General features: G+C 29.8%; 2 protein-coding genes across 2 annotated transcripts in view; one reads left to right on the plus strand and one right to left on the minus strand.

Moving 5' to 3' along the window:
* Nucleotides 1-235: 235 nt before the first annotated feature.
* Nucleotides 236-2,151, plus strand: LOC113377783 (cyclic AMP-responsive element-binding protein 5-like). Its single transcript, XM_026618203.1, has 4 exons — nt 236-588; nt 663-1,704; nt 1,770-1,924; nt 1,996-2,151. The coding sequence occupies exons 1-4, from the start codon at nt 447-449 to the stop codon at nt 2,115-2,117; spliced, it is 1,461 nt and encodes a 486-aa protein (XP_026473988.1). The 5' UTR covers nt 236-446; the 3' UTR covers nt 2,118-2,151.
* Nucleotides 2,152-3,111: 960 nt separating this feature from the next.
* LOC113377482 (mitogen-activated protein kinase-binding protein 1) overlaps nt 3,112-23,656 on the minus strand; it is a 235,081-nt gene continuing 214,536 nt past the window's right edge. The window contains exons 5-28 of the mRNA XM_026617824.1: nt 22,657-22,842; nt 21,247-21,407; nt 20,739-20,874; nt 19,608-19,832; nt 19,387-19,502; nt 18,841-19,075; nt 18,581-18,715; nt 18,063-18,263; nt 17,831-17,961; nt 17,550-17,678; nt 17,224-17,328; nt 16,848-17,023; nt 16,653-16,753; nt 16,494-16,577; nt 16,312-16,421; nt 15,899-16,227; nt 14,089-14,267; nt 11,798-11,897; nt 7,644-7,739; nt 6,660-6,775; nt 6,228-6,426; nt 5,905-6,030; nt 5,627-5,830; nt 3,112-3,873 (exon numbers count right to left, since the gene is read on the minus strand). Of these exons, the coding sequence (XP_026473609.1) occupies nt 3,407-3,873; nt 5,627-5,830; nt 5,905-6,030; nt 6,228-6,426; nt 6,660-6,775; nt 7,644-7,739; nt 11,798-11,897; nt 14,089-14,267; nt 15,899-16,227; nt 16,312-16,421; nt 16,494-16,577; nt 16,653-16,753; nt 16,848-17,023; nt 17,224-17,328; nt 17,550-17,678; nt 17,831-17,961; nt 18,063-18,263; nt 18,581-18,715; nt 18,841-19,075; nt 19,387-19,502; nt 19,608-19,832; nt 20,739-20,874; nt 21,247-21,407; nt 22,657-22,842 (4,047 nt within the window). The 3' untranslated portion in view covers nt 3,112-3,406. The remainder of the gene's footprint in view (nt 3,874-5,626; nt 5,831-5,904; nt 6,031-6,227; nt 6,427-6,659; nt 6,776-7,643; nt 7,740-11,797; nt 11,898-14,088; nt 14,268-15,898; nt 16,228-16,311; nt 16,422-16,493; nt 16,578-16,652; nt 16,754-16,847; nt 17,024-17,223; nt 17,329-17,549; nt 17,679-17,830; nt 17,962-18,062; nt 18,264-18,580; nt 18,716-18,840; nt 19,076-19,386; nt 19,503-19,607; nt 19,833-20,738; nt 20,875-21,246; nt 21,408-22,656; nt 22,843-23,656) is intronic.

Below are 23,656 nucleotides of genomic sequence, written 5' to 3' on the forward strand. Positions count from 1 at the left end.
TCTCCTTCGGAAAGTTAATAATAAGCCAAAATTTTGTTTTTAATAAAAAATTCCTATGACAACAACCAAAATTCATAATATTTTTTCTAATTTGACACCAATTGACACGATTAAGATTCAAACCCTAGTTGTGACGTTTCTCACTGTCAGACGTTGGATTCGTGTCAGAAATGTCAGAATACGATGTGCTTCACGGTTGTCAGAATGGTCAGAATGTTATTCCAGTTGGAAAGATTGTTTATGGCGAGTGGAACTCGAAATTTTCATAAACAAATAATAATAAAATTTTTATAATCAATTTTACCATGCACCTTTCAAACAATACATATCTTATTTGTAAAATACTTTTATAACATTTTAAGCAATGCCTCAGATAAAATCCTGATGCGAAATAGTTTTGAGTTTTTTGGATTTATTATGGATTAATATTAAATTATTATAGGCCAATGGAAACGACAACACAAGAGTTTTCTTGTAAGAACGACGGCTGTACTATGACATTCACTTGTGAAGACCAATTGGTAGCGCATGAAAAAAGACATGAAATGGTTCTAAATCTAGGACCTTTGAAAGCTAATTTATTTAATAGTAGGTTGACGTACATAATCATTATTATTATTACAACGAATTTATCTACTACTTATGCATTTTTTTTTAATTAGGTGATCAAACTCCAACTCCCACACGCTTCATAAGAAACTGTGATGAGGTAGGTCTCTTTCAAGATTTGCAAAATGTTAATCCTTTTGAAGAAACATTTCGAAGAGCTGTTGAACAAAATAAAAATGGTGGACCAGTTTATCTTGCCACACCTAGTTCAAATGCCTTGAACGATGATACTTTACACACGCCTCATATTTTTCCAAATTTCAATAATGCTGGTGAAAATTCATTTTTGATGATAGATGAACAATCATCTACAAATAGTCAAACAAATCAAAGTGCACAACAGCCAAGTACTTCAGCTGATAGTTCATCATTGAAGTCTGTCTCAACAAATGTACCTGATGATAAAAGATTGAACACAATTAAGCAATCTTCGTTAAGTGACAATACGACTATTGCTCCAGACAGTAATTTGAAAGACCTCAATAATAGCCAACTTGTTCTTCTGGCAGACAACAATGTTGTTTCCAAAGAAACTCCACAAATTCCAAAAGTTAATCATGTTATTAATTTATCTAGTGGTAATAGTGTATTGCTTCCAGTATTAGAACAAATACATATAAGTGAGGAAGTTGCTGAGCAACTTATAGCCAATAATAGCATAGCTTTACAAAATCACACACCAAGTAATGATATTTCAAATGTAAAAAAACAACTTAAGGCATCAATTCTTAAGAATACACAACAATCTGTAGTGAATACCTCTCTACTGAATACTGCCAGTGCAATAACCAGTGTTCCATCGGTGTCTTCAGTTGTTGCAACAAATGATTCATCCACATTTGGCATTAGTGGTCTTCGAAATATCTTACCTAAACATGTTTCAGAACTCAAGCGGCCACTTAATGATAAAAAGTCACCAATTAAAAGTAAAGTAAAAACATCGAAAGTGAAAGATGTTCAGAAAAAAGAGAAAACAAAAGTTGAAGTACCTCAAAAAGTAAACATTAATAATGATAAAACCCAAAAATCAAAAAATGATGACCTCCAGCGTAAACAATTTCTTGAGCGCAACAGAGCAGCAGCGTCTCGTTGGAGGTAAGTATAGTATAGTAGCGACTAAGTTATAAATGACCTACTATTTCTTATTACCTTCTTCCTAGGGTGAAAAAAAGAGAGCAAATAAGAGAACTGATTCGAAGGAATCACCAACTGGAACAGGAAAACACTACTTTGAAGTCTGAATGTGCTGAATTAAAAAAAATGTTATTGACTCATAAAAACTGTACACTAGCAGTGCCGCCATCCTTCATTTCTGGCAAGATCATTTCTGAAACATATGTTAAATGCTAAGTGTTAAACTAGATCTTAAAATATTTACTTTCACAGGTCCTGTCACTGAATTGAATTCCATCACACCACTCGGAATTCAGAGCTCTGCAATAAACGCTATCAATAAAATTGCGATTAGAAATAATGTGCATAATATAAATGTATCGCTCAATACTTGATGCATGCATTGTCATTGACAACAATTGTGATATATTCTAGGTTAAAATTAAATATTAAGATAGATCCCATATTTTTATATAAATTGACATCAATTTGTTATTGTTGAATTATAGTTATATATTATGGTTATGAAATACATCACAAATTTTATATTTCATTTATTTATATATTTAATATCTACATCAAATAATATAATTCGAGGACACAAATATACAAAAGTTACTCATATAAACTACTCAACAATTAAACATTAAACAATTAAAAATTTAATATAATTAAATATTTATACAAATGTTTTACATTAACTATGAATAAAAATGTAATTTACAGTATGACTACCTTAATTTAAGATGTAATAATTATTAGAATCATAGTTTCGAGCGACCCTAAGTTAAAATTAATTCATTGAAAAATTAATTAATGTAATGAATTTTGTACTTACTACATATGATGTTTCAAATAAAGTTAGAATCGATGCTTCAAGAAAAGCATTATATGTATTTCTGCCACAATTCACACCCAACAAGAAGTTATTACATCAATTCATGAAATTGTTACGACAATAATAATTATTTAATTATGTGAACACATATAAAATAGTATGTACAATGTTCGTTGGATACATTTCAAAATCCTAAATCAAACTAAATTTGAATTAAAGAATTATGAATTGTAATTTGATGTAGAAAAATGTTACTAATTTGTAAATTTTAATTTAAATTTTGTGACTATGTATTGTAAAAATACAAAAATATACCTACACAAACATTTATGTATAACATTTTCGACGATTCAATGACGTATGCTATATTGTGATTTTCGACTAAATGGAATGATTTTTAAAGTTCAGTCATTTTCTACTCTAATATTAAATTCTATGGAAAAGACTTAAGATTTATTGAAATTAAAAATAAATCTAAGTCAGCATGTATGGATTTTTTTCATTAAAAATATTCTAAATTCTACAATGTGACATTTTTAAAACTGATTGCTATAATAATTTTGTTTAAAATTGTTTGATATAAAAGTTTAATAGGTTGCTAAATTGAGAAATATCAAAACTATATTTCTAATAGCAGTGGGTTGTTAGGAGTATTAATATTAATATGGATATGTGTAAGAAATACATTTCTTTTATCGAATATATTAGCAGTGTTAAAAATATGATTTACATTTCCTTAAGATATCACTACAACAATAAAATAACACATAACCTTGGTAAAATACCTGAAGAGTGATTAAAACTATGCATGTGTTCTTTAGAGAAACATGCTGTACATTATTATTCTCATGCCTTTTTCTGAGTACCCGCTACTTTCTGTTGCATTACACTAAGAAGCATATCAGAATATTGTTGCATCATATGAACCATTACGGAATTATTTCCCAGAGAATCATTGTTTGTTAATAAATTCTGCATTCTGTCTAGTTCAATGTTTTGATTGAATATGGAGTTAATGTTCATAGATTTATCATTATCATTGTTACCATTTACTGTTTTTTGTAAAGAATTGTCTAGAAATTTCTCAGATTTATTACATACATTGTCGAGTAATTCACCATCTAAAGTAGCCATTTGGAACTTGCGCTGTGTTTCTTTCATGGCTTCTTCTAAGCCTTTAAGCATCGTTTCACCTGATATATCACCATTTGCAGCTCCTCCATCATTAACTGATAAACGTTTGTACAACTGAACAACATTCTCTGCAGTCTTTGTCAGCTGATCTGCCAACTGCTTGCACACTGTTGCTGACACTGCAAAATAAAATAAAATATATAATGCATAAATAAACACATACGAGGTTGAATTGTAACTGCAAATCATGAATAATATTGCAAGAAAAGTCAATAAATATAGGACTATGGTTATGTGGCACAATTTTCATTTTAAATACAGACAAGGATCCATTTACTAGAATTCATCTCATCTTTGACATTAATAGAGGACATACGAACATAAAAATATATATGGATAAAATCACATAGTTGCCTTATTTGAAAGTTGGCTAGTTTTAGTAACGTTTCTGTGAATGTATAACGTTAAGAACGCCATAATCAAAATCCTGTCAGATGTTGAGCGTCATTGTCAGAGTGTTGTCGCAGTTCCGGTTCAAACATGTATCACGCCTTCAAAAATTTAATTTGAGGGTGGTTTTCTTATGCTTTCTAAGAACTTATTTATTGTTATTTATTTAAAGACCTCTTTTCAAGTTGGACACAAAGAATTATTCCCTTTGGGATCATGCTGTATGCAGTACTGATATCCCAAAGAGAACAAAACAATTTATTCGTAAACTTATCTCTTAAAAATTAGTATTACATTATGTCTTTACCTTATATATAAATTTTATCCTAATAATTACATTTTTCCTTAATAAATATGCTATTATTGTTCCTACTTAATTGAAAGACTATGTTACTGGTAGTCAAAGAATCTAAGATAACTAAAAACGTTTGAAACTTTTTATATCATTAAATTAATTATTATTAAAAAACATAACACCATATCATTTAGTCCATACTTTCCCTACAAAATTATTTATTTATTTTCTCGTAAGCACGCCGTAATCAGTGATAATAAATATTATTCTAGGCTCTTGTTCATTCATAATTAATACATAAAGTAAAGAAATTTTATAATATTCATAGTAGCTGCTCAACCTTCGCTTCTGAAATAAAAGGAGCTGAAAAGAAGCATTCGAGCATTTCTCTTTTAATAAATTAAAATCCCTTTTCAAAATTTTCAACAAGTTGACAAAATGTGATAATATGTATACACCTAAGTCTGTTTTTACACAAAGATTGGTTCCAGAAGAAGCCGTGTAAAAAAAAAAACGTGTAAAAAAAGACATTGATCTTATACAAAAAATGGGTGATTTGTCCTACTCTCTAAAACCTATTAAAATTAGTGGAAAACAAGAATTTTTAAGAACAAGAATTTATGTTTATTTTATTAAATCAAATATAATAAAAAAAATCAAAGTAAAAATTGTTTGTACGCGCTAAAGGGGAATTCACTTAAATCTTTAAGCTAGTCTTCGCAAACTATCGATACTATCGATGGTTTCAGACTTTTTTCTTTCAGAAATACTTTTTTGTGATATGAACATACTTCGCAAAAATTTAATTTGACAAAAAAAATTTAGGTACATAAAATTTCAAATCGTGCTAAATGGAATAAATTCGTGTAAAAAAATTAAAAATATTCAATTTTCAAACCGTGTTATATCAAAACCGTGTACAAAAAGACCGTGTAAAAACAGACTTAGGTGTATTATATTATTATTTATATTAGGTTGTCAAATATCTCCCTTCCGCCTTTTTGTATTATAAACCAATAGCAAAAAAGCGGAAGGGAGATATTTGACAACCTAATATAAAAACAATTTCAGGATTGTAACCTCCTAACCAGCGTCAACTCTTCATCTTGAACCATGAAATGAATGACCTTCAATAAAGTTCAATCTCATTGATCGGACCCGAAGGATTAAAACAAATATGTACTTACATTCTGCATTTGTAATATCGATGGTATCAGTATCTTTACATGGAAGATCCAATGGACTGGGCGGGAGTTTGGCGGACTGTTGGTCTTCATAGTGGACGTGTTTATCGTGCGAGAGAGCGGTCCCATTGCCGCCTCCGGTCAGGCGACTCGTTACTTCTCTCGATCGTCCCGAGGATGAAGATTCCCTATCGCTACCGCTGCGACCTGGACAATTTTGAATTAGTTTATTTTTTCTAAAGCAATATCAATATATATTATGAGTATGTTATTTTACGCACCCATTCTCCGCGAGTGATCGATTGAAATTGATCTAGGCCTTGGCGGCACTGCTGGCTTCGAGTTACTGTTACCGCTGCCAATTTCTTCTGAGCTTGAATCTTCGTTGCCAATTGTAGTTAGATTCACTAGACATTTAGAAAACTTAAGTTAATAATTGAACAATTTAACTAATAATGTATTTATCACTGAGCATTTTTCTGACACGAATAGCAATGATGATTATAGGCAGACAATGATACTATATATAATGTAAGTGTGCACAAAATAAAAGAACTAACTCAATATTCCTTTTATTCCTGATTTAAAAACCAATAAAACTTACCGCTACTGTAAGAGTTCTGCATCCGCCGTCTATTAGCGCTTCCCGTTTTACTTGATTTGGAGAACTTGTTAGCCGACAAACTCTGGTTTTTATTTCCTAAATTTCCGTTATTTGTTTTATTTTGGGAACTGATAGTAGGTCGCATCAAACCTCCTAAACGTTTACTAACTAAATTGTTCATATCGGATTCGGAATCGCTCTGTAATATAGAAACAAATATAAGAATTGATTGATTGTAACAGCAAAGTAATTATATTGTGATAAACTCTAATATAAGTGAAAACATTGAAGGTTACATTTTTAATTATTTTTAAATTTTAAATACAAATAAAGAAATGACACCACACAAATATTATGTGTTTATCATGCAATCTATACGATTAGATTATATACAAAACTTATTACAATTTGAAAGATTAATAAAAATTATACCTGGTTAAGTACACCAGTAGACACACTTCTCTGACCCATGCCATTTTTGGCACTTTGTTTTGGCAACGATAATTTTCTGGGAACGGGTTGTGGCTTGCTCTGCATTTTGCCTGAAACTTTAATAATAAACGTATTTTAAACGATAGTGTAGGTAAAACATAATAAAATAGGTTCTATTTGTTCAATCAGATAGGGAAAATACAAACAAACTAGTGTTTATGGACAAAATAATAAATATGAAGAAAGCAATAAAAATAATGCTGTCAGATGTTGAGCGTCATTGTCATATTCACAGTCAGGTCGCAGTAATCAGCTCAAACATGTATCTCACCTTCAAAAGTTTATTATAAGAGTGATTTTCTCATGTTAATTTACTTATAGTTATTTGTAATTTTTCTCTTTAAAATAATGAATTTATACATAGTACTATATCGCAAGCACTGCAAGATAGTTAATTTAAGGCCAAGAAAAAAGAAAATTGAACCCTATCAAAGGCGAGTGCTTTTAATTTATACTCTAACTACTTCTACAAACATACTAAAGAATCCACCCAGACTTGCATTTATTGCAAAACCCTCTTTTCACATTTTGAACCTGACTATGGTTGGTAGTGATATATGACTTTGTTCCTTTGGACTCATATGTTATGTGCTGATGTCCCAAAGAGGACCAAATGATTCATCTTGTCTTCAAATAAATTGGTATCTGAGTATGCCCTTACCTTATATGCCACGGACAAAATGGTTTTTATAATTAGTTGCATTTTTCTTTAATAAATATGTTATTATAGTTTCTACTTAATTAAAAGACTAACACAACACAACAGTCAATGAAGCTAAGATGAGTAATTTTATCAAAAACGTTAATATTATAGAAAGTTATTGCAGTGAATTGCATATTATTGTAATTTTTATTTAATATTAAGACTTAAGAATTATTAAAAGTAATGATCATATTTAATCAATTTCATTTCATCAAACTTACCACCAATATTTTTCTTGGATTGTGTAGGACTAGAAAGATCACTTAAAGAACAAGCTTTTCTTAATCCTTCGCTAGAAGGAGGCGCAAACCAAGCAACTGAAAATTAATCATGACGATGTCAATTAAATCAAAGTTTTTTTTATCGAATTCATAATTGTAATGTTTAATCTGAATAAGTAAATATCAAGTCTCATGCATTTATGAAACATTTCATAGTATTATAAAATTATATTTATTTTGATTATATGTATAAGTCAAGAAGTGTAATGAAAAATATCACAGAGCATACAAACAAATTATCATAATGTCATCAATTATATTCTAAAACAACATAAATATTTTACATGGAGTATGAATTTACAAATTAAGTAAATCACATCGATATCAGTGTACTGCACTATCTATGACATGAGCAATGCTATTACATGCATACTAAAATATGTGGTAAATATAGCAATTAGTTATTGAAAACATAATAAGTTCAAAATATAAATACATCTATAATATATTTAGAAGCAATAGCCCTTCCGCATGCAATGTAAAAATTATCGGATGAGAAAAATGGCTTGTGAAACAGTGATCGCGTGCAATTCACTACTCGTATTATACTTCTAACAAAATAAGACAAAATATAAATTAGTCTCGATCATTTTGAATATAAAATAACATATCATCACATGTCACGACTGTATTGCAACGCAAATCGCTCTTTCGACCCATTTTTCATCAGACAACGAAGCAACTAGAAAGCAACACCGAAATGTCCAATTTGTTTTAGAGCATTTGTTCTCCGGACTAAATACATAAAAACTCATAAATATATAGCGAAATAAAATATTATTACACTAGTACTATACAATTATGTAATTTTGGCATGTCGTCTATTACATAATCAAAAGAACATTAACAAATCGAAATGAAAAAAATCGCAAGAAAACGTTTATCTATGAAACAAATCTAACATGCTATCCACATGATTTAAGATCGAACCTTTAAATGTATCAGGAGATTTAACTGATAAGTTTTTTGGATCTGGAATATTTTCTTCGAGTTCCTTACATTCTGGTTTTGATACAGTTAATTTCGTTTCAGCTAATACATTTGGCAAACTGAGGTTTCGTTTTATTTTATTAGATTGCTCTGGTTCTGCGGAACGTTTTGGCTTCGAAGGAAAAGTGGAAGTAGATTGTTCGCTGAAAAGTTTTTCAAAATTTTGAGATATACTCTTTACCAAACTTTGTCCTTTTTGCACAACAATAGGACGCATGCGTTGTTCTTTTAAATATTTCTCCTGTTCCAATTTACGTTCTTCCATTTCGACTAACTTATTAATTATTTCAATTTTTCTTTCAATATCTCGAAACTTGATCAATTCGTCATTGTTTATGTATTTTGCTTTATGCTGTTTATCAACTTCAATGACACGGGTGATATTAGAGTCAACAAAATTAAAACTACTTCCACTGGCGTATGAAGTTTCTGGCTCCTGAACGTTTTGGACTACGTTTTGTTTCACGTCGTTCTTTTTTGTCGGAGAGCAATTATTGTCTTTCTCCGGAACATTTAAATCACTTTCCAAAGAATCCAAACAAAAATCGTGCTTCATATTTGAACTTGAGTAATCTAGACTATCCATTTCAACAGTGCTACTTTTATTCTCCAGCAAATCTCTTTCCTTAACAAAAACATGGAACGATTTTTCTTCACTGATATCAGCTTTCTCGTCTGTATCCTTATTCTTATCAACTTTCTCAATAGGTATATAACTGTATCTATCCCAGGCTCTGTATTTGGTTCTGGTTCTTCCTTTAACTGAAGAAGTTCTTCTCACCGGCTTCGGTGGTTTATGAGCTACAAAGTCCATTGTCAAATTAAGATCCATCTTTTTATTATTATGAAAATTTTCGCAATATTTCTTGCCGCATTTCTCACGGTGGGCATTCTTAGCCGCGAGTCTTTCCAAAATTTTTGTGCTCTTTTCGAACTTTGCAAGATTTTCGAAAAACTTGCTAGACTTTGTGCCTGTATCCAAATTCGACATTATATTGTTAACATTATCTGCATGCGTTTCAGTAAAGGGTTGTTTGTTTATTCTACTACTATCATTCATATGAATTTCAAAACAGCAAGCTTTAGGAATCGGCTTTGGTCTACTTATTTGCGGCTTTTGGATATCACAGCCTTCCATTTCGCTCATATATTTATACTTCTGATCATCATAATCTTTTCTCAAACTTCTACTCACCGTATTATATTGTGCAGATTTACTTTGTAAGGTTGGTATATCTTCGTTTTGACGCCTACGTTCTTGTTCATAATATTGATCGCTAGAACCAGCCTCATCCGTAGCAAATTTTAGAAGTCCGTCTCCTGGATTGGTAGAAAAAATGCTTCTGAATTCCGAATCTGAACGTTTTTTGGTGGTCATATAATGTTCAAAATAAGACGTATTCGGACTGCTACCATAAGATTTAGAACCAGAGCAATCAAATCCTCTATTGCTAGGCAAATAACTGCTATCGGTAAATGACTTTGCTTGTGGCTGATAATCAGTCTTGCACTTTTGATTGTAACCAAATAATCTTTCTAAGGGCGCACTCTTCATACCATCAACATCGTCACTTAAAATACTTTCTAGACTATTACAGTTGGTTTTAGAATATTGATCATCGTTGTCAGACAGAAATTCATCAGACAAGAACGATTCTTGACTTCTAGTAGAACACACTTTGCTTCGACTAAGGAAAAAACTAGCGCTACTATAACGTTGATAATTCGTGTAGTTGATATCATTTAAATTATAACAAGATGTGGTTTCTAGGCCTTTACGTATATTTCTATTGCATGCGTCTGACAAATAATTATTATCGCTTTGCACAGATTCTTGTGATCCCATATTCGATTTGTAATTATCAGTATCGTACATGTCAAGATTTGAAGGCATGTTTTTAGGAAGAGTAAAACTTTTAGGTTTTCTCGCAAATTGGTTGCTATCTAAAGTATCTATCAATTCATAATTGACTACGGGCAAATTATTGTCAGTTGATATTTCATAATTCGAAACACATCTTCGAGGCTGCTTCGTTTTATTATGTTTGTGGCACACTGTTTTGGTGTATTTTTTATTTTTCTTCGGAACATCTAAATCTAAGCTGCAATCTTCGAGAGAGTCAGAAGAAAAATTCGAATCGTCATCTGATAAAAAATTATGCTCACGAGGCATATCACAACCTTTGGTTACAAAATTATCACATGTTTGGCTTTTTCCTATTACAGAAGATTTCGGATCGTAATCATCCAAATCGCCATACTTTTGGGTAATCTCAGCGATCATTTTTTCTGTATCCTTATGTATGGCTACCATAAAATTTTTCGCGTAATTTGAATCGACTGGGCACGAATATCGTTTATTCTCAGAATAAGTAATGCCGGCATTGTTGCGGGCATATTGCAACTGACCCCAATAAATTTCTTCCGAAACTGGAGACACCGGACAACTTTTGTACTGTTTCAAAACGCTATGGTGATGATTCGATCGATTTGGCTGATTTAATTGATCGGTTCTCTTACTTAATTCTAAACTATATGGCCTTGTATTATTAGAAGATTTGTTAGTATTTGAGTTAGTACAATAACTAGGATGAGCATTCATATCGTTAAGTGTTAAGTTAGTCCTAGCATGAAGACTTTTCCTACCTGTAATGTATTAATGATAATTTACTAAAACGATGCAGTTAGTAAAATTACATCAGAAGAAAGAAATACAGAAATTAATACTAATTATTGTAAATTTGTGATATTCGCATCATCAAATTATGCTGCTATAAATTAGAATTATCCGCTTGTAAACCAATTATTTACTTTATTATTATAGGCAAACTATAAAACTTGATCATTGAAAGTAGCAAAGTTGACGTAAGGTTTTAATCCATATTGTGAAAAACATTTAAAAAAGTTAAATTAAACTTGAATAAAATTGAAATCAATGAATATGTTATAATATACCAATAACAATTTCATACCATTTATTGAAATACAAAACCCAAGAATACCAGCATTCTGTTACCCAACCACCCGTGAAATATTGTGAATAAATGTGATTTCTATAAATGTAGCACAAAAAATATAATGATACCTATTGTAAAACTACTTACCGGAATTCTGTTGCCTATTTATTCTTGAAGGTGTTACACTACCACTCCGGCTAAGATCAGATATTGATTGACTTGATTTTAAACTGGATCGATAGCCAACCTAAACGAAACGAAATTCTAAATTAATTCTTGCGTCATTATAAACTTAAATTAATTTAAACAAAATTTAGTAGGTACAATTTTTTTATATTTAATTAATAGCAATTTATTAGCAAGTATTAAAAATGCGGTATGTTTATACGATATAAATCAATGATCATGATCAAATTATCGCTAACCAAAACACAATTTGCATATTGCACGATTATGCTAAAGATATTCTGATCTAAAAATATTTAGATTTTATCGTATAAAGCTACCTTTTTTAAGTTTTGAAATATTAATAAAACGTTAAGTAAGCAATATATTGGATTTCTGTATTTTTGTTGGATTTCTGTATTTTTTATTATTATCAAAGCTTTTTGAATACATACTTACTAATGTTTTAATATTACGTTTTTATTTCCAAATTTAAAAAGTTGTTGACTGGTCACTTGTAAATTAATTACAGAACTTATTTCATTAAAACTTAAAATTTAAAATGCACAAATGTGCAACCACTTAATACATGCGTTAACAATAACTAAAATGATACTTTATAAATGACCAATAAATTTATTGTTTGTACTGTGCCAGACTATGGTGATGAAATTAATATATAATGTGTTTTATTTTAGTAATAAAGTTATTTAAATCATATTTTTATAAATCATATAAAACCTTTATCAGTATGAATAAATATTATAATATTAAATAATAATATAAACTTCTCCCAAACCTGAGCATTGAGTATTAAGGCAACCGGTACTGAATTGTTAAATATAAACAATATAAACAAAGTATATTTTAATTGATGAAATAAATTTACAGTTGATTTTGAATCTAAATAGAATGTGAGATAAAATAACAATAGTTGTTTCATATATGTATATGTAATACTATCATTTCATCAGCCAGCATTAATTTATGAAACAGGAATTGTACTTTTTTTGATTAATAAATTCATTCAATTATAACAACTTTATGATAGTATTAAATATTAAATATATTTATTAAAAAGCAACAATATTTGTGTTAACATTCAGCAGCAACCAATATTAAATTTTGCAAAATATTTGATTAGGTGTTATTTGAGGCCAATTCATTTGAAATAAAAACACTACGATGCTTCTCACCTCCGAGAATTTAATTCGGGATATTCTTTTGTCGATGGGGTCCTAAAATATAATGTTTTGTAATAAATTTTGATTCAAGTTGCACTTTCATTGAACTCGTTTGTAATGTTATATTGAAATACTTTCTAATGCGCTAATTGAAAGATTATAACGGTACAAAGATCATTATAAATTTGGAAAATTTGAATAGTATCAGATGATAACAATATTAAGTGTAATGTTATGTAAATAACAGTGAAATATAATGTTTATGTTAATATAGGAAACACAATATAAAACAAACAAAATTAATGTTGTTAACACAGATTAATAAATAATTGGCAAATTATTTACACTTGTGGTAAAAACATGATTGATTAACACACTGCTCAACCCCGCATTCCTGTTCTCGATAATTGATTTTGCCATATTATATTAGGTTGTCAAATATCTCCCTTCCGCTTTTTTGCTATTGGTTTATAATACAAAAAGGCGGAAGGGAGATATTTGACAACCTATTATTAAAAGTATGGTAAAAATAATAAAAATTTTATTTTATTTGACGCATTCATTTTGTTAAGAGGATATTATTTTGGAGTATACTTCATTACATACTAATTTTCGTTATATTGTAACTGTATTATTATATAGCTAATTGTCATTCAATATATTATTATTGTATTATTATATAATTAATTGTCATTCAATATTTTTCTTCATATATTTTATATAAAATATATAAAATTTGATATTATACTGCTTCATAGCGTGCTGTAGAATAGTAGAATGTAATTTGAATAACATTTATAATAAATTCAAATGCTCACTATAACATTTGTTTTCAAAGCTTGTACTTTAAAATTGTATTGCGCAAATTATTAATAGGAATAATTCAGTCAGTAAATAATATTTTGTAGAAATCTACATTCACATCTAATATATTTGATTAGAAAAACTGCAAATTGTTTTTCGGAGAACATGGGACATGGGACAACGTGTGTATTTATTTTCATTACGTATATATTATATAACGAACGCTCTTATAAAAAGTGCATAGTCGCATTTAAATTCGGATTTAAATAAATATTATTAACTCACGCTCTGAAGTGTCCTTTTAGTTTCTTCGATCCTCCTTTCGAGCTCCTCCCGTTTCGTCTCAGGTTTGTTCTGCCTGGCCGCCTGTATCACCGACGCGTTCCGGTTGTCGTTCGACGGGCTCGTGTTACTGCCACCTGACGTATTCAACAGGTATTTCGAACTGTAACTCTTTGTCTTACCTGGAAAGAAACAAATAAAACGGTTTATAAATACTTCTTATAATATAAAAAAATATAATGTAATTAAAATAAGTTCATTCTTCTCTAGAATAACCATAATAATAATTCCCTTGAACTGCCAGGAAATAATTATAAGCAAATATTAATAACATTTAAATTCAATATTTATAATTATAATTTATAAGTTATAGTAATATATAAAATATATTATATATAATATATAAAGATATAATATGTATCTATATATATATATATATATATATATATATATATATATATATATATATATGCAGTGGCGTCGGAACCGTGTGGGCTGTGTGGGCTTGAGCCCACCCATGAATTTTGATGGGGGCCCACCCATCAAAAATTTGCTTCCGACGCCACTGTATATATGTATATATATATAATATAAATATATAATATATAATATGTAAATATTAGTAACTTCCCGTAGAGTAAGTTATAGTAATCGCAAAAAAATCGAAAATGTAAATTTTTATATATCTTTACGTTTCAGAGGTTTCTGAATATTTTGACATACCTTAGAAAAAATGGATGTATGTGTGTGTGTGTGCGTGTATGTATGTGTGTGCGGATACAAATTTTCGTCGACGATTTCGGGAACACGGATGAAGCAATTTGAATATTTCAAAAAACATTCGATTCGTATTGATAAGGAGACGTGATTATTAGTTTTTGGCGAAAGCAGGTCTAGCCGTTCCGAAGATATGGGGTAAAAAGTGCCAAAAACGGTAACACAGTTTTTAGGAAAACGGAGCGTCCGATTTTAATAACTCAAAAAACATTTTACTTGTATTGACAAGATGAAGAATTGATCAAATTTTCATAAGGGCAGGTCTAGCGGTTTCGGAGATCTAACAAAAAAAGTAAAAAAAATGCCATTTGGCGGTCAAAATGATCATTAGTCATATGCACATCAAATTATCAGATATTTTATAGAGATTTTAACAATAAGTATAAATTTTGTTTACATTCCTATGGGTTTCGTACCAATGTTTATCCGTTAGACAGCGATGCGGCGCTTACGCGTCTCTATGCAGTTAAAGCAGTACGATTGCTTTGAAAAAAAGTTTAGATCTTCCAAAATATGTCAAAATGAAGAAAATATTTTTTTTTTCAAAAAAAAAAATTTTTTTTAATTTTTTTTTTCAAAAAAAAGCAATTTTTTGTCCAATTTATAGTTTCTCAAAAATCTTATTTTTTCGAAGTAATTTTTTTTTAAAATGTTAATCGTTCTTAAAAAAATAATAATATTTGGTACGGAAAGTACCAGCAATATGCCTTAATTGCCTTAAGACAGAATTCCACTTACAACTAGTTTATGTTAACACTTTCACTAAGAGCGTCGTCTATATCCACTATAATACTTAATATTTCCAAAATATAAATAATTCTAAATAATCTTGATAATTATGCATTTTTTAAAAACAATTTACTAAAATTTTCTCAGATGATTTATGCAATATTCACAACAAAAACCGTCATACAACAACCATCATAAAAATGGAACTTCACCACAAAGGTATATCAATAATCAAACTTGATTAAAATAACTTCTAAATTTCTCAAAATAACATGTTAGTTCAATTTTGTATTACTCTTCCCCTTACCTTCAACGGCTTTGCTGGCCGGTCCATCGAGTGCCGTTTGTAAAAAGCCTTTACCGCCCGTAGCTGCATTTAAGCTTTCCGTACTTCCACCAAGAGTCGATGCCAGACTGCGATCGGCGTTATCCCCGCTCGGAGTTGATGCATCGTCATCGTCATCATCTGAATCCTGACTTCCCGAAACGGAAGCACCGGAGGCAACCAGGTCCTGATTAAGTTTCAGCGTGAGACTTGATGATCCATTACCACCGGCGGCAGCTTTTTTGGCTTGCTTGTGCCGCCTTTGGGATTTGCGGAGCTCTTCCACGTCCATTGCGTTCACAGTGAAATCACTACAAATAATAAGAAGGTAATCAAATAATCAGGCAAATCTCAGTTATTAATTTAGATATAAATTTTATTCTGATTATTCTTACGTTGGTGTGTCTGAATTCTCAGGATAATACATTGTGATATGGTCAGAACTTGTTCGTTCGCCATCTGAATAATCTTCTACATCACCATCATGTTCAGTTGATTCCAAATCCTAAAAATCGAGAGAAAAAATAAAATAAAACAAATGTGATATGATTAATACAGTTGATCAATCACTAATTACCTCTAATCTGAGACTTCCCAATGATGAGTCATCAGTATGTTTTCCTCTTTCAGCTCCTCTGGATGCAGTAGCATGTTGCATACTCTACAAAAATAATAATTTTATTTTTAAAAGATCAGAATCAAGAGTTATCATCATTCTGAGCAATTTATATTTTACCTGGTGTATAGAAAGTGTTTCGTTAACATTTTTGTAGGATTTTACTTCAGTTCCACTATCTAATGAGCTGTCTTTAGATCCGTCCGAGTCCAAGCGACTTTCTAAAAATATAAGTGATTCTTATATATAGTGATATCATTATAAATTCCAAATGTTTAGAATGAAATATAGATATTATATGTAAGCAAATTTTACCTGAATACGCGGTAATAGTGGTATCGAACTGCGAAGCAGCGAAGTTATCAACGCGTTGCGCCCACCTTCCGCGCGGCGGTTCCGGCGCTCGTGATGTTGAATTATCTGTATTCGTGATTTCCGTTGGATCACTTATCTGTTTTTTCGCCCATGAAGGCAATTGACCTATACTAAATCTGAAAAATACAACTTTCTAACTATTACAATTTCATTTCACAGTTTTTGGCGCATCACACATTTTGTCATATACGATACTTTTTATGACGCAACATACATACACTTATATTAATTTGAAAATGCTTCAACCCATAATGGTTAACTAAAGTCTTGTCAAATGTGAAATTAATAATATATATGTTTTATGTATATCGTATACCTGTAATCCGCAGATTCCGCAATAGATTGAGTAGTGTTCATTGACATTTCAAATATATCTGTGTTCGATGAGGGATAGTTGTCATTTGAAACAGCTTGTGGTTTCCTTGAAATGAATTATTATATGATAAAAAAATGAATTATTATATCAATAAAAATGGCATTTTTCATATACATTATTTTATATACTATTTTTTAAAAATTAGAATTAAAATATTTTTGCATTATATTTTTCAAAAAATAAAATTTATACCAAATAATGTTTCAATTTATATTCCTATTATTTAGGAATTAAGTGAAAGTTTGAAATATTTTCAATTCGTTTACCTGCCCATTCTTAAAGCTTGTTGTGATAATCTGGCCTGCATTGTAACTACCATATCATGAGGGACTTTCCATATAAAAATACAGCCATCCCCGCTGGCTGATATTAGATACCTACAGTCATTACTAAATCTGAAACCAAAATATTAATTAAATTACAATAACACAAAAATAATAATTATAATACAATAACATATTACTTTAAAAATTAACAATATCTACAAGATTTAACATTGATTTTCTTGATATTTATCATAACTAAGAACATTCAAATTTTAATATACCTCAATCCAGTAACTAATTCAGAATGTCCAAGCATGGTAGCCATGCACTCTCCTGAATAATAGTCATATACACTCAGGGTTTTATCTGTACAAGAGGTAGCAACATAAATGCCACTACTGTCTAAGCTCACCTAAAAATAAATACTTATATTTTGAACATGTTTAAAACAAATTAAGGTCAAATTCATTACTCTTTTTGAACCACAATTTCAAAATTATCTATTTTACTTACTTTAATTAATGTCCCTTCATCACTGGCACTTCCTTTAAAAGTTTTGGTATGTTTACCGGTCTGCGTATTGTAAACTCGGATATTTCTATCTTGACATGCTGTCAATACATGTTTGTGGTTTGAATCAACTTCCATATCATACAATGTAGTCTTCCCAGAACAATTATGGCCCCGTTGGAAATTTTCTGTACCGCCAGGTGACTAGAAAATTAGAGGATTTATAAATGTTGCTAAACAAATAAAATGCTAGAGTACACTAATAAATATAAAACATATATACATATAGAATATATAGTAGAAAATTCATTACTATAAGAAAATTTCAATGTAACTGTAAACTCAATACAACTCAACAGGTTGCTACTATAAATTTCTATGTTAATTATTTGCCATTCAAGCCACCTTTTGAATATAAATGAATTTATTTTTGCTCAATTTTGAAATTGTATTCAGAAATATAATAATACATAAGGTGCATAATGATTAAGTTTAATAATAAATAGAAGTTATTAACTTACCGAAACCAGCTGCCTAAATATGATACTTTTGTCTGCACCACATGATACCATTTGAATATTTCCACCTGTTCCCAAAAATCGTACTGACGTGATACTAGACGAATGATCATCCAATGTTTGTATAAAACTATATTCCTGTAATAATAAATATTAAATAATATTAAATTGACATATAAAAATTATTATTTTTTCATAAAAAAAATTATATAAACTGCACAGATAAAATTTATAATAATTCACAATATAAAAAATTAACTTACATCATTGACATCAAACACATGTATCAATCTATCTCGAGATGCTGACGCCAATAATTTTTTCTCTTTTGATGGATCTCTGGTATTGTTTACTTGTGTATACTCGAGACACAATACTTCAGCATCATGTGCTTCCAATTGATAGAGCTCTTGGAATGATCTTAAGGAGTGAATACGAATATTGCCACTTCTATCACCAGAAGCAAGATGCTCGCCATCAGGACTTATTCGTAATGACCTAGAAATAATAACAGGAACAATAATAGAAATGGATGATAAAGCTCTTCTCTTTCGGTATAATTGAATTTCGTTTTAATAAAATTAACTTTGATAAAGCTCTTCTATATTTGTAGTTCCTTCACTTTACATTTTGAATCAAATATTTTTTTGCTATATAAAAAGGATTTCATGATTGGTAATATCATTGTACTAATAAATATAATAACACTTTATGATAGATTTTAAACTTGAAAATTAATGATTATATGGACATATTCACAACAAAAATCGGCACAAAAACTGAAGCCCAAATTTTTATTTTTTATGTACCTGACACCATTTCTTCCATCATAAGATGTGGACTTTTCAGAATTTGAGGTAGGAGATAGTTCCATATCTTTGATATATGTAAGTTCTGGATCCACATATAAAACCTTTAATAGTTCCTGAAAAATGTAATAAATAAATTGAATAAAATCGAAGAAACAAATATATTTTACAAACTTTTAAGTGATTTTGATGCTTTCAAGCTTCATCAAGTATGGTATTACCTTGCTATAAATATTCCGTTTGAAGTTGGACGTTTCGTCAATGTGATGGTTTTCATCGAGATTCCATATCCTGATGGTGTCATCACTCGAACATGTGATGAAACAGTTTTGTGGCAAAGCAGGAGGTTTATTTGAAGAATTCATATTCATATGGGCTAAAGAATTCGGCGTTTCCACACCCCATATACACGCAGAATGATACAGGAATGAATTACTTTTGCCGACCTGTGAATAAACAACAGAACTTATTTCAATAACTTGCATTGTTTAAAAAAAATTATATGCTTTTATAAAAGGTGTTATCTTGTATGCAACATTATTTATTTATATCAATATAATATATCAATATCAATATAATATTTCATAAAAATAGTTATAATTCAAAATAGTACATTTTGCAGAAAACCGGTAATAATATGTTATATCTGATATGTACGTATCTGGGATCTAATAAAGTAATTCACAGCGATTAGTCTCGCTATTATTATTATTCATCGATATTATTAATCTAAGTTTACGGCGTTAAATTACAGAGGCATAAAATCTAAAATCAATAAATAAATATTAATTTGTGTAGAGCATAGCTCAGTCAGTAGAAAGCCCGATCCACACGCTAGCGACCCTCAGAACGAGTCATGGTACTGTCATAGTAAAATTTGAATTAATAAGTTGAAATGAAATAAAATTCGTTAAGTTGAAAAAGAAAGTAATATTAGAATATGAGAAGATAGATCTTGAAGAAAAAAGAAAAATGAAGAAATCTGTATGAAAAGGAATGTTGTATGAAGTAGAGAAATTTTAATTGTAAAGCAAAAAAATGGGATATAGATACAGGGTAATAAAAAGAAATGTTGTAGGTGGCTAAATGCTTAAGCGAGATCAATAAATAAAATAATAAAAAAAATGAATTTAACTAATATCACGATTCGGTTATTTATCAAGCGATAACACGCAAGATTTTTCTTTTTATTAAATTCATACTTAAAATATAATAATTATTTGGCCAATAATTTCTCATGCCTCTGATGTTGAATAAAATTTTTGTAATTATAAGTTAATCTAATGTTAAAAAAAGTTCATTATTATAAGTTAAAATAGTAATATAAAGATGTTGATTTAAATATATCTTACCCTTTTAATATCTCTAACATCCCATATATATAGTGAATGATCGTTATATACACAAGTCAGTTTTCCGTTTAATTCATCGTAACTCACAGCTATTGTGTCAGGATACTTTGATGTAGGTGATGAGTTTAACATGTGTCTAACAATAAAATAAAAATATTGATTAATTTGAAGAAACCACAACAAAAATAACTAAAATCTAACTAAGATTAGGATTTATAATAATTAATTACAAACAGAAAGTAAAAGTAAATTATACATGTAGTATTTGGAGCATGTGTGTTGATGTATATTTCCTTCTATACACATCGGAAAATAATTATCCTTCTCCATTCATTTAGCCTGTTCGTTGATACGCAATATAATATCAAAAAATTGTCATAAAAATCCAATCAATATTATAGATTTTCAATTTTAGTTCAGAAAACAAAGTAGCAAAGTTATCATAAAAAGTTTTGAGTGTAAAAAAAGTAATATAATATAAAAAACTGCACAAATAATTCTAACTCACCCGATGCTGGTTCCCATAGCCACATCGACGCCCAAACTGTGGGTTCGCGGCAATGTTGTTACAAATTGCATCGAAGAAGGATCGAAACATCGAACAATTCCATCGGAACATCCGATAAATATCAGCCGTTCGCCTACAGACATACAGTTTGCACTTGGAGTCTGTAAAAAATATAATAGTAAATTAGTAAAAATAGTAACAGAATCATAGTATAATATATTCGTTTAGATAGGGATCAATTCTCAGTTAAACTAGTAGTGCATGGCATCGCGCCTTAAAGGCAAATAGCTGGAATTTCCAGTAGCGTAATTTAAACTTTTAAAAGCGTTAAAAAATTAGATTTATGAGAATTTTGAAGAAAATAACTTTTTTGAAAAAAATATTTTTTCTATATTTTAAATTTTAAATTTCTTTTCAAAGCAAGAACGCTGCATAGCTATTTTAGAACGTGTCAGGGCGCGTAAGCCCCGCGTTGTCTAATGGTTAAACATTATAAATCATGGTACGCAACCCATAGAAATGTAAACAAAATTCGAACTTAATATTAAAATCTCTATAAAATATCTGATAATTTGATAAATATATGTCTAATAATAATTTTTGTTCTTCATTTCATCAATACAAGTAAAATATTTTTTGAATTGTTCAAAGCGTTCGCTCCGTTCTCTCAAAAACTGAACTACCATTTTTTGCACATTTTGCCCCGTGGGAGAATTTTCTCATTTTTTTCTGGATTTTTTAGGTTCAACTAGAATCTTTACTATTGAAAATATATATTTGTTTTGATTTTTTTGTTTCGGATGAAAATTGTGACCTGCATCTTTCCCGCCAAATGACACCTGCTCGTGGCGCATCGGCAAAATGCTTATAGCCGGCATATTATGTCATATATTTTAATGAAAAAAAATTAATAAGAATGTTGAAATATATAACAATGAAACCTGAGAGTTTCGTTCCAATTAAATATTTATACCTATCCCTAAAAATTCCTAAAAAAGCGATTTTTCAAGCCTCTAAAGCAGGCTCTCCCCCCCTTAAATCGATTTCAAATCTTAATCTCACAATACTATTAATTAAACATTTAATCATTATATGTACAAAATAGACTCTATGTAAAATTATTTTTAGAACAAATCCTGTTCAGAATGAAAGCTTAATAACAAATAATTTTGGAATGTTAAATAAAAATTGTAGCAAATTCGATTGCAAATTATATTATCACATATGATAATATTTTCAATTCTGTTAAATTATTACAGTGCATTAATTGCTTGTATCTTACGTTTCATGTGAAATTTAAAACTCGGCACAAAAGATCTTATTTTTGAAGTGAAACAATTCTATTTACTACGTGATATAAAAATGATTATTTAAAATATAATATATTAATAAATATTCTAAGGCTATTACCCTGAGTTCAACCCATTTCTCTAGAAGCCTCCTGTGATTGAATTCGCACAAAAGCCCGCTACGAGTGATGGCGTACGTAGAGTCGCCGCACTGTCCCCGACCGCAGCACACGTCTACGAAGTCGTTATTGCGCTGTTCGCCTAAAATAGCCGATCTGCCCATAAGCGGAACTGGCTCCTTGAATTGCTGAAATTAATTGACAAAGTTATGACATTTTTATTATATAAATATTTGTATTTAATAACATCAAATTATCATAATGATATGTTAAATATGCTATTACACGTTAATAATTCCTTATTTGCAATTTATTATATCTGTTGAAGTCTCATAAACATTTTCTTTATTAATTTATTAGAACGTTCGTTTGCTTAACAATAAGATACAGACATACGGCATACAATTATGAAGATCAGTTTCCAAATCAAATATCTTAAAAATTTCAAGATGTCTAAATCTTAAAACTAATTTTGAATAGCCGAAAGTATGTTCCGAATGTCAGTAGACCTATTAAGACGCCGATCAGCAAAGTAAAGTAAAAGATAAAACTAGTGGGGTACATTGCATCGTGCCTTAAAGCAAATTGCTGGAATTTCCCGTACCGTAATTAAAAATCTTGGTACGGAACCCAAACAAATTTACACAAAATGTGTACACATTAATAAAATCTCTATAAAATATCTGATAATTTGATGTACATATGTCCAATAAACATTTTTGACCGCCAAATGACAGTCATTTTTTATATTCATTTTTATTGAGAGTCCATAACCGCTGGACCTGCCTTTCCAAAAATTTAATCAGTTCTTCATCTTATCAATACAAGTAAAATATCTGAATTATTAAAATCGGACGTGCCTTCGCCAAAAACTAATCAGCACGCCTCCTTATCAATACGAATCGAATATTTTTTGAATTATTCAAATCGGTTGATCGGTGTTCCCGATATCGTCGACGAAAATTTGTATCCGCACACACACACACACATACATCCATCTTT

This window comes from Ctenocephalides felis, unplaced genomic scaffold (assembly GCF_003426905.1).
Source record: "Ctenocephalides felis isolate EL2017-DRISC unplaced genomic scaffold, ASM342690v1 CF-g0.4_SCAFFOLD_01886, whole genome shotgun sequence".
Classification (NCBI taxonomy): Eukaryota; Metazoa; Arthropoda; class Insecta; order Siphonaptera; family Pulicidae; genus Ctenocephalides; species Ctenocephalides felis.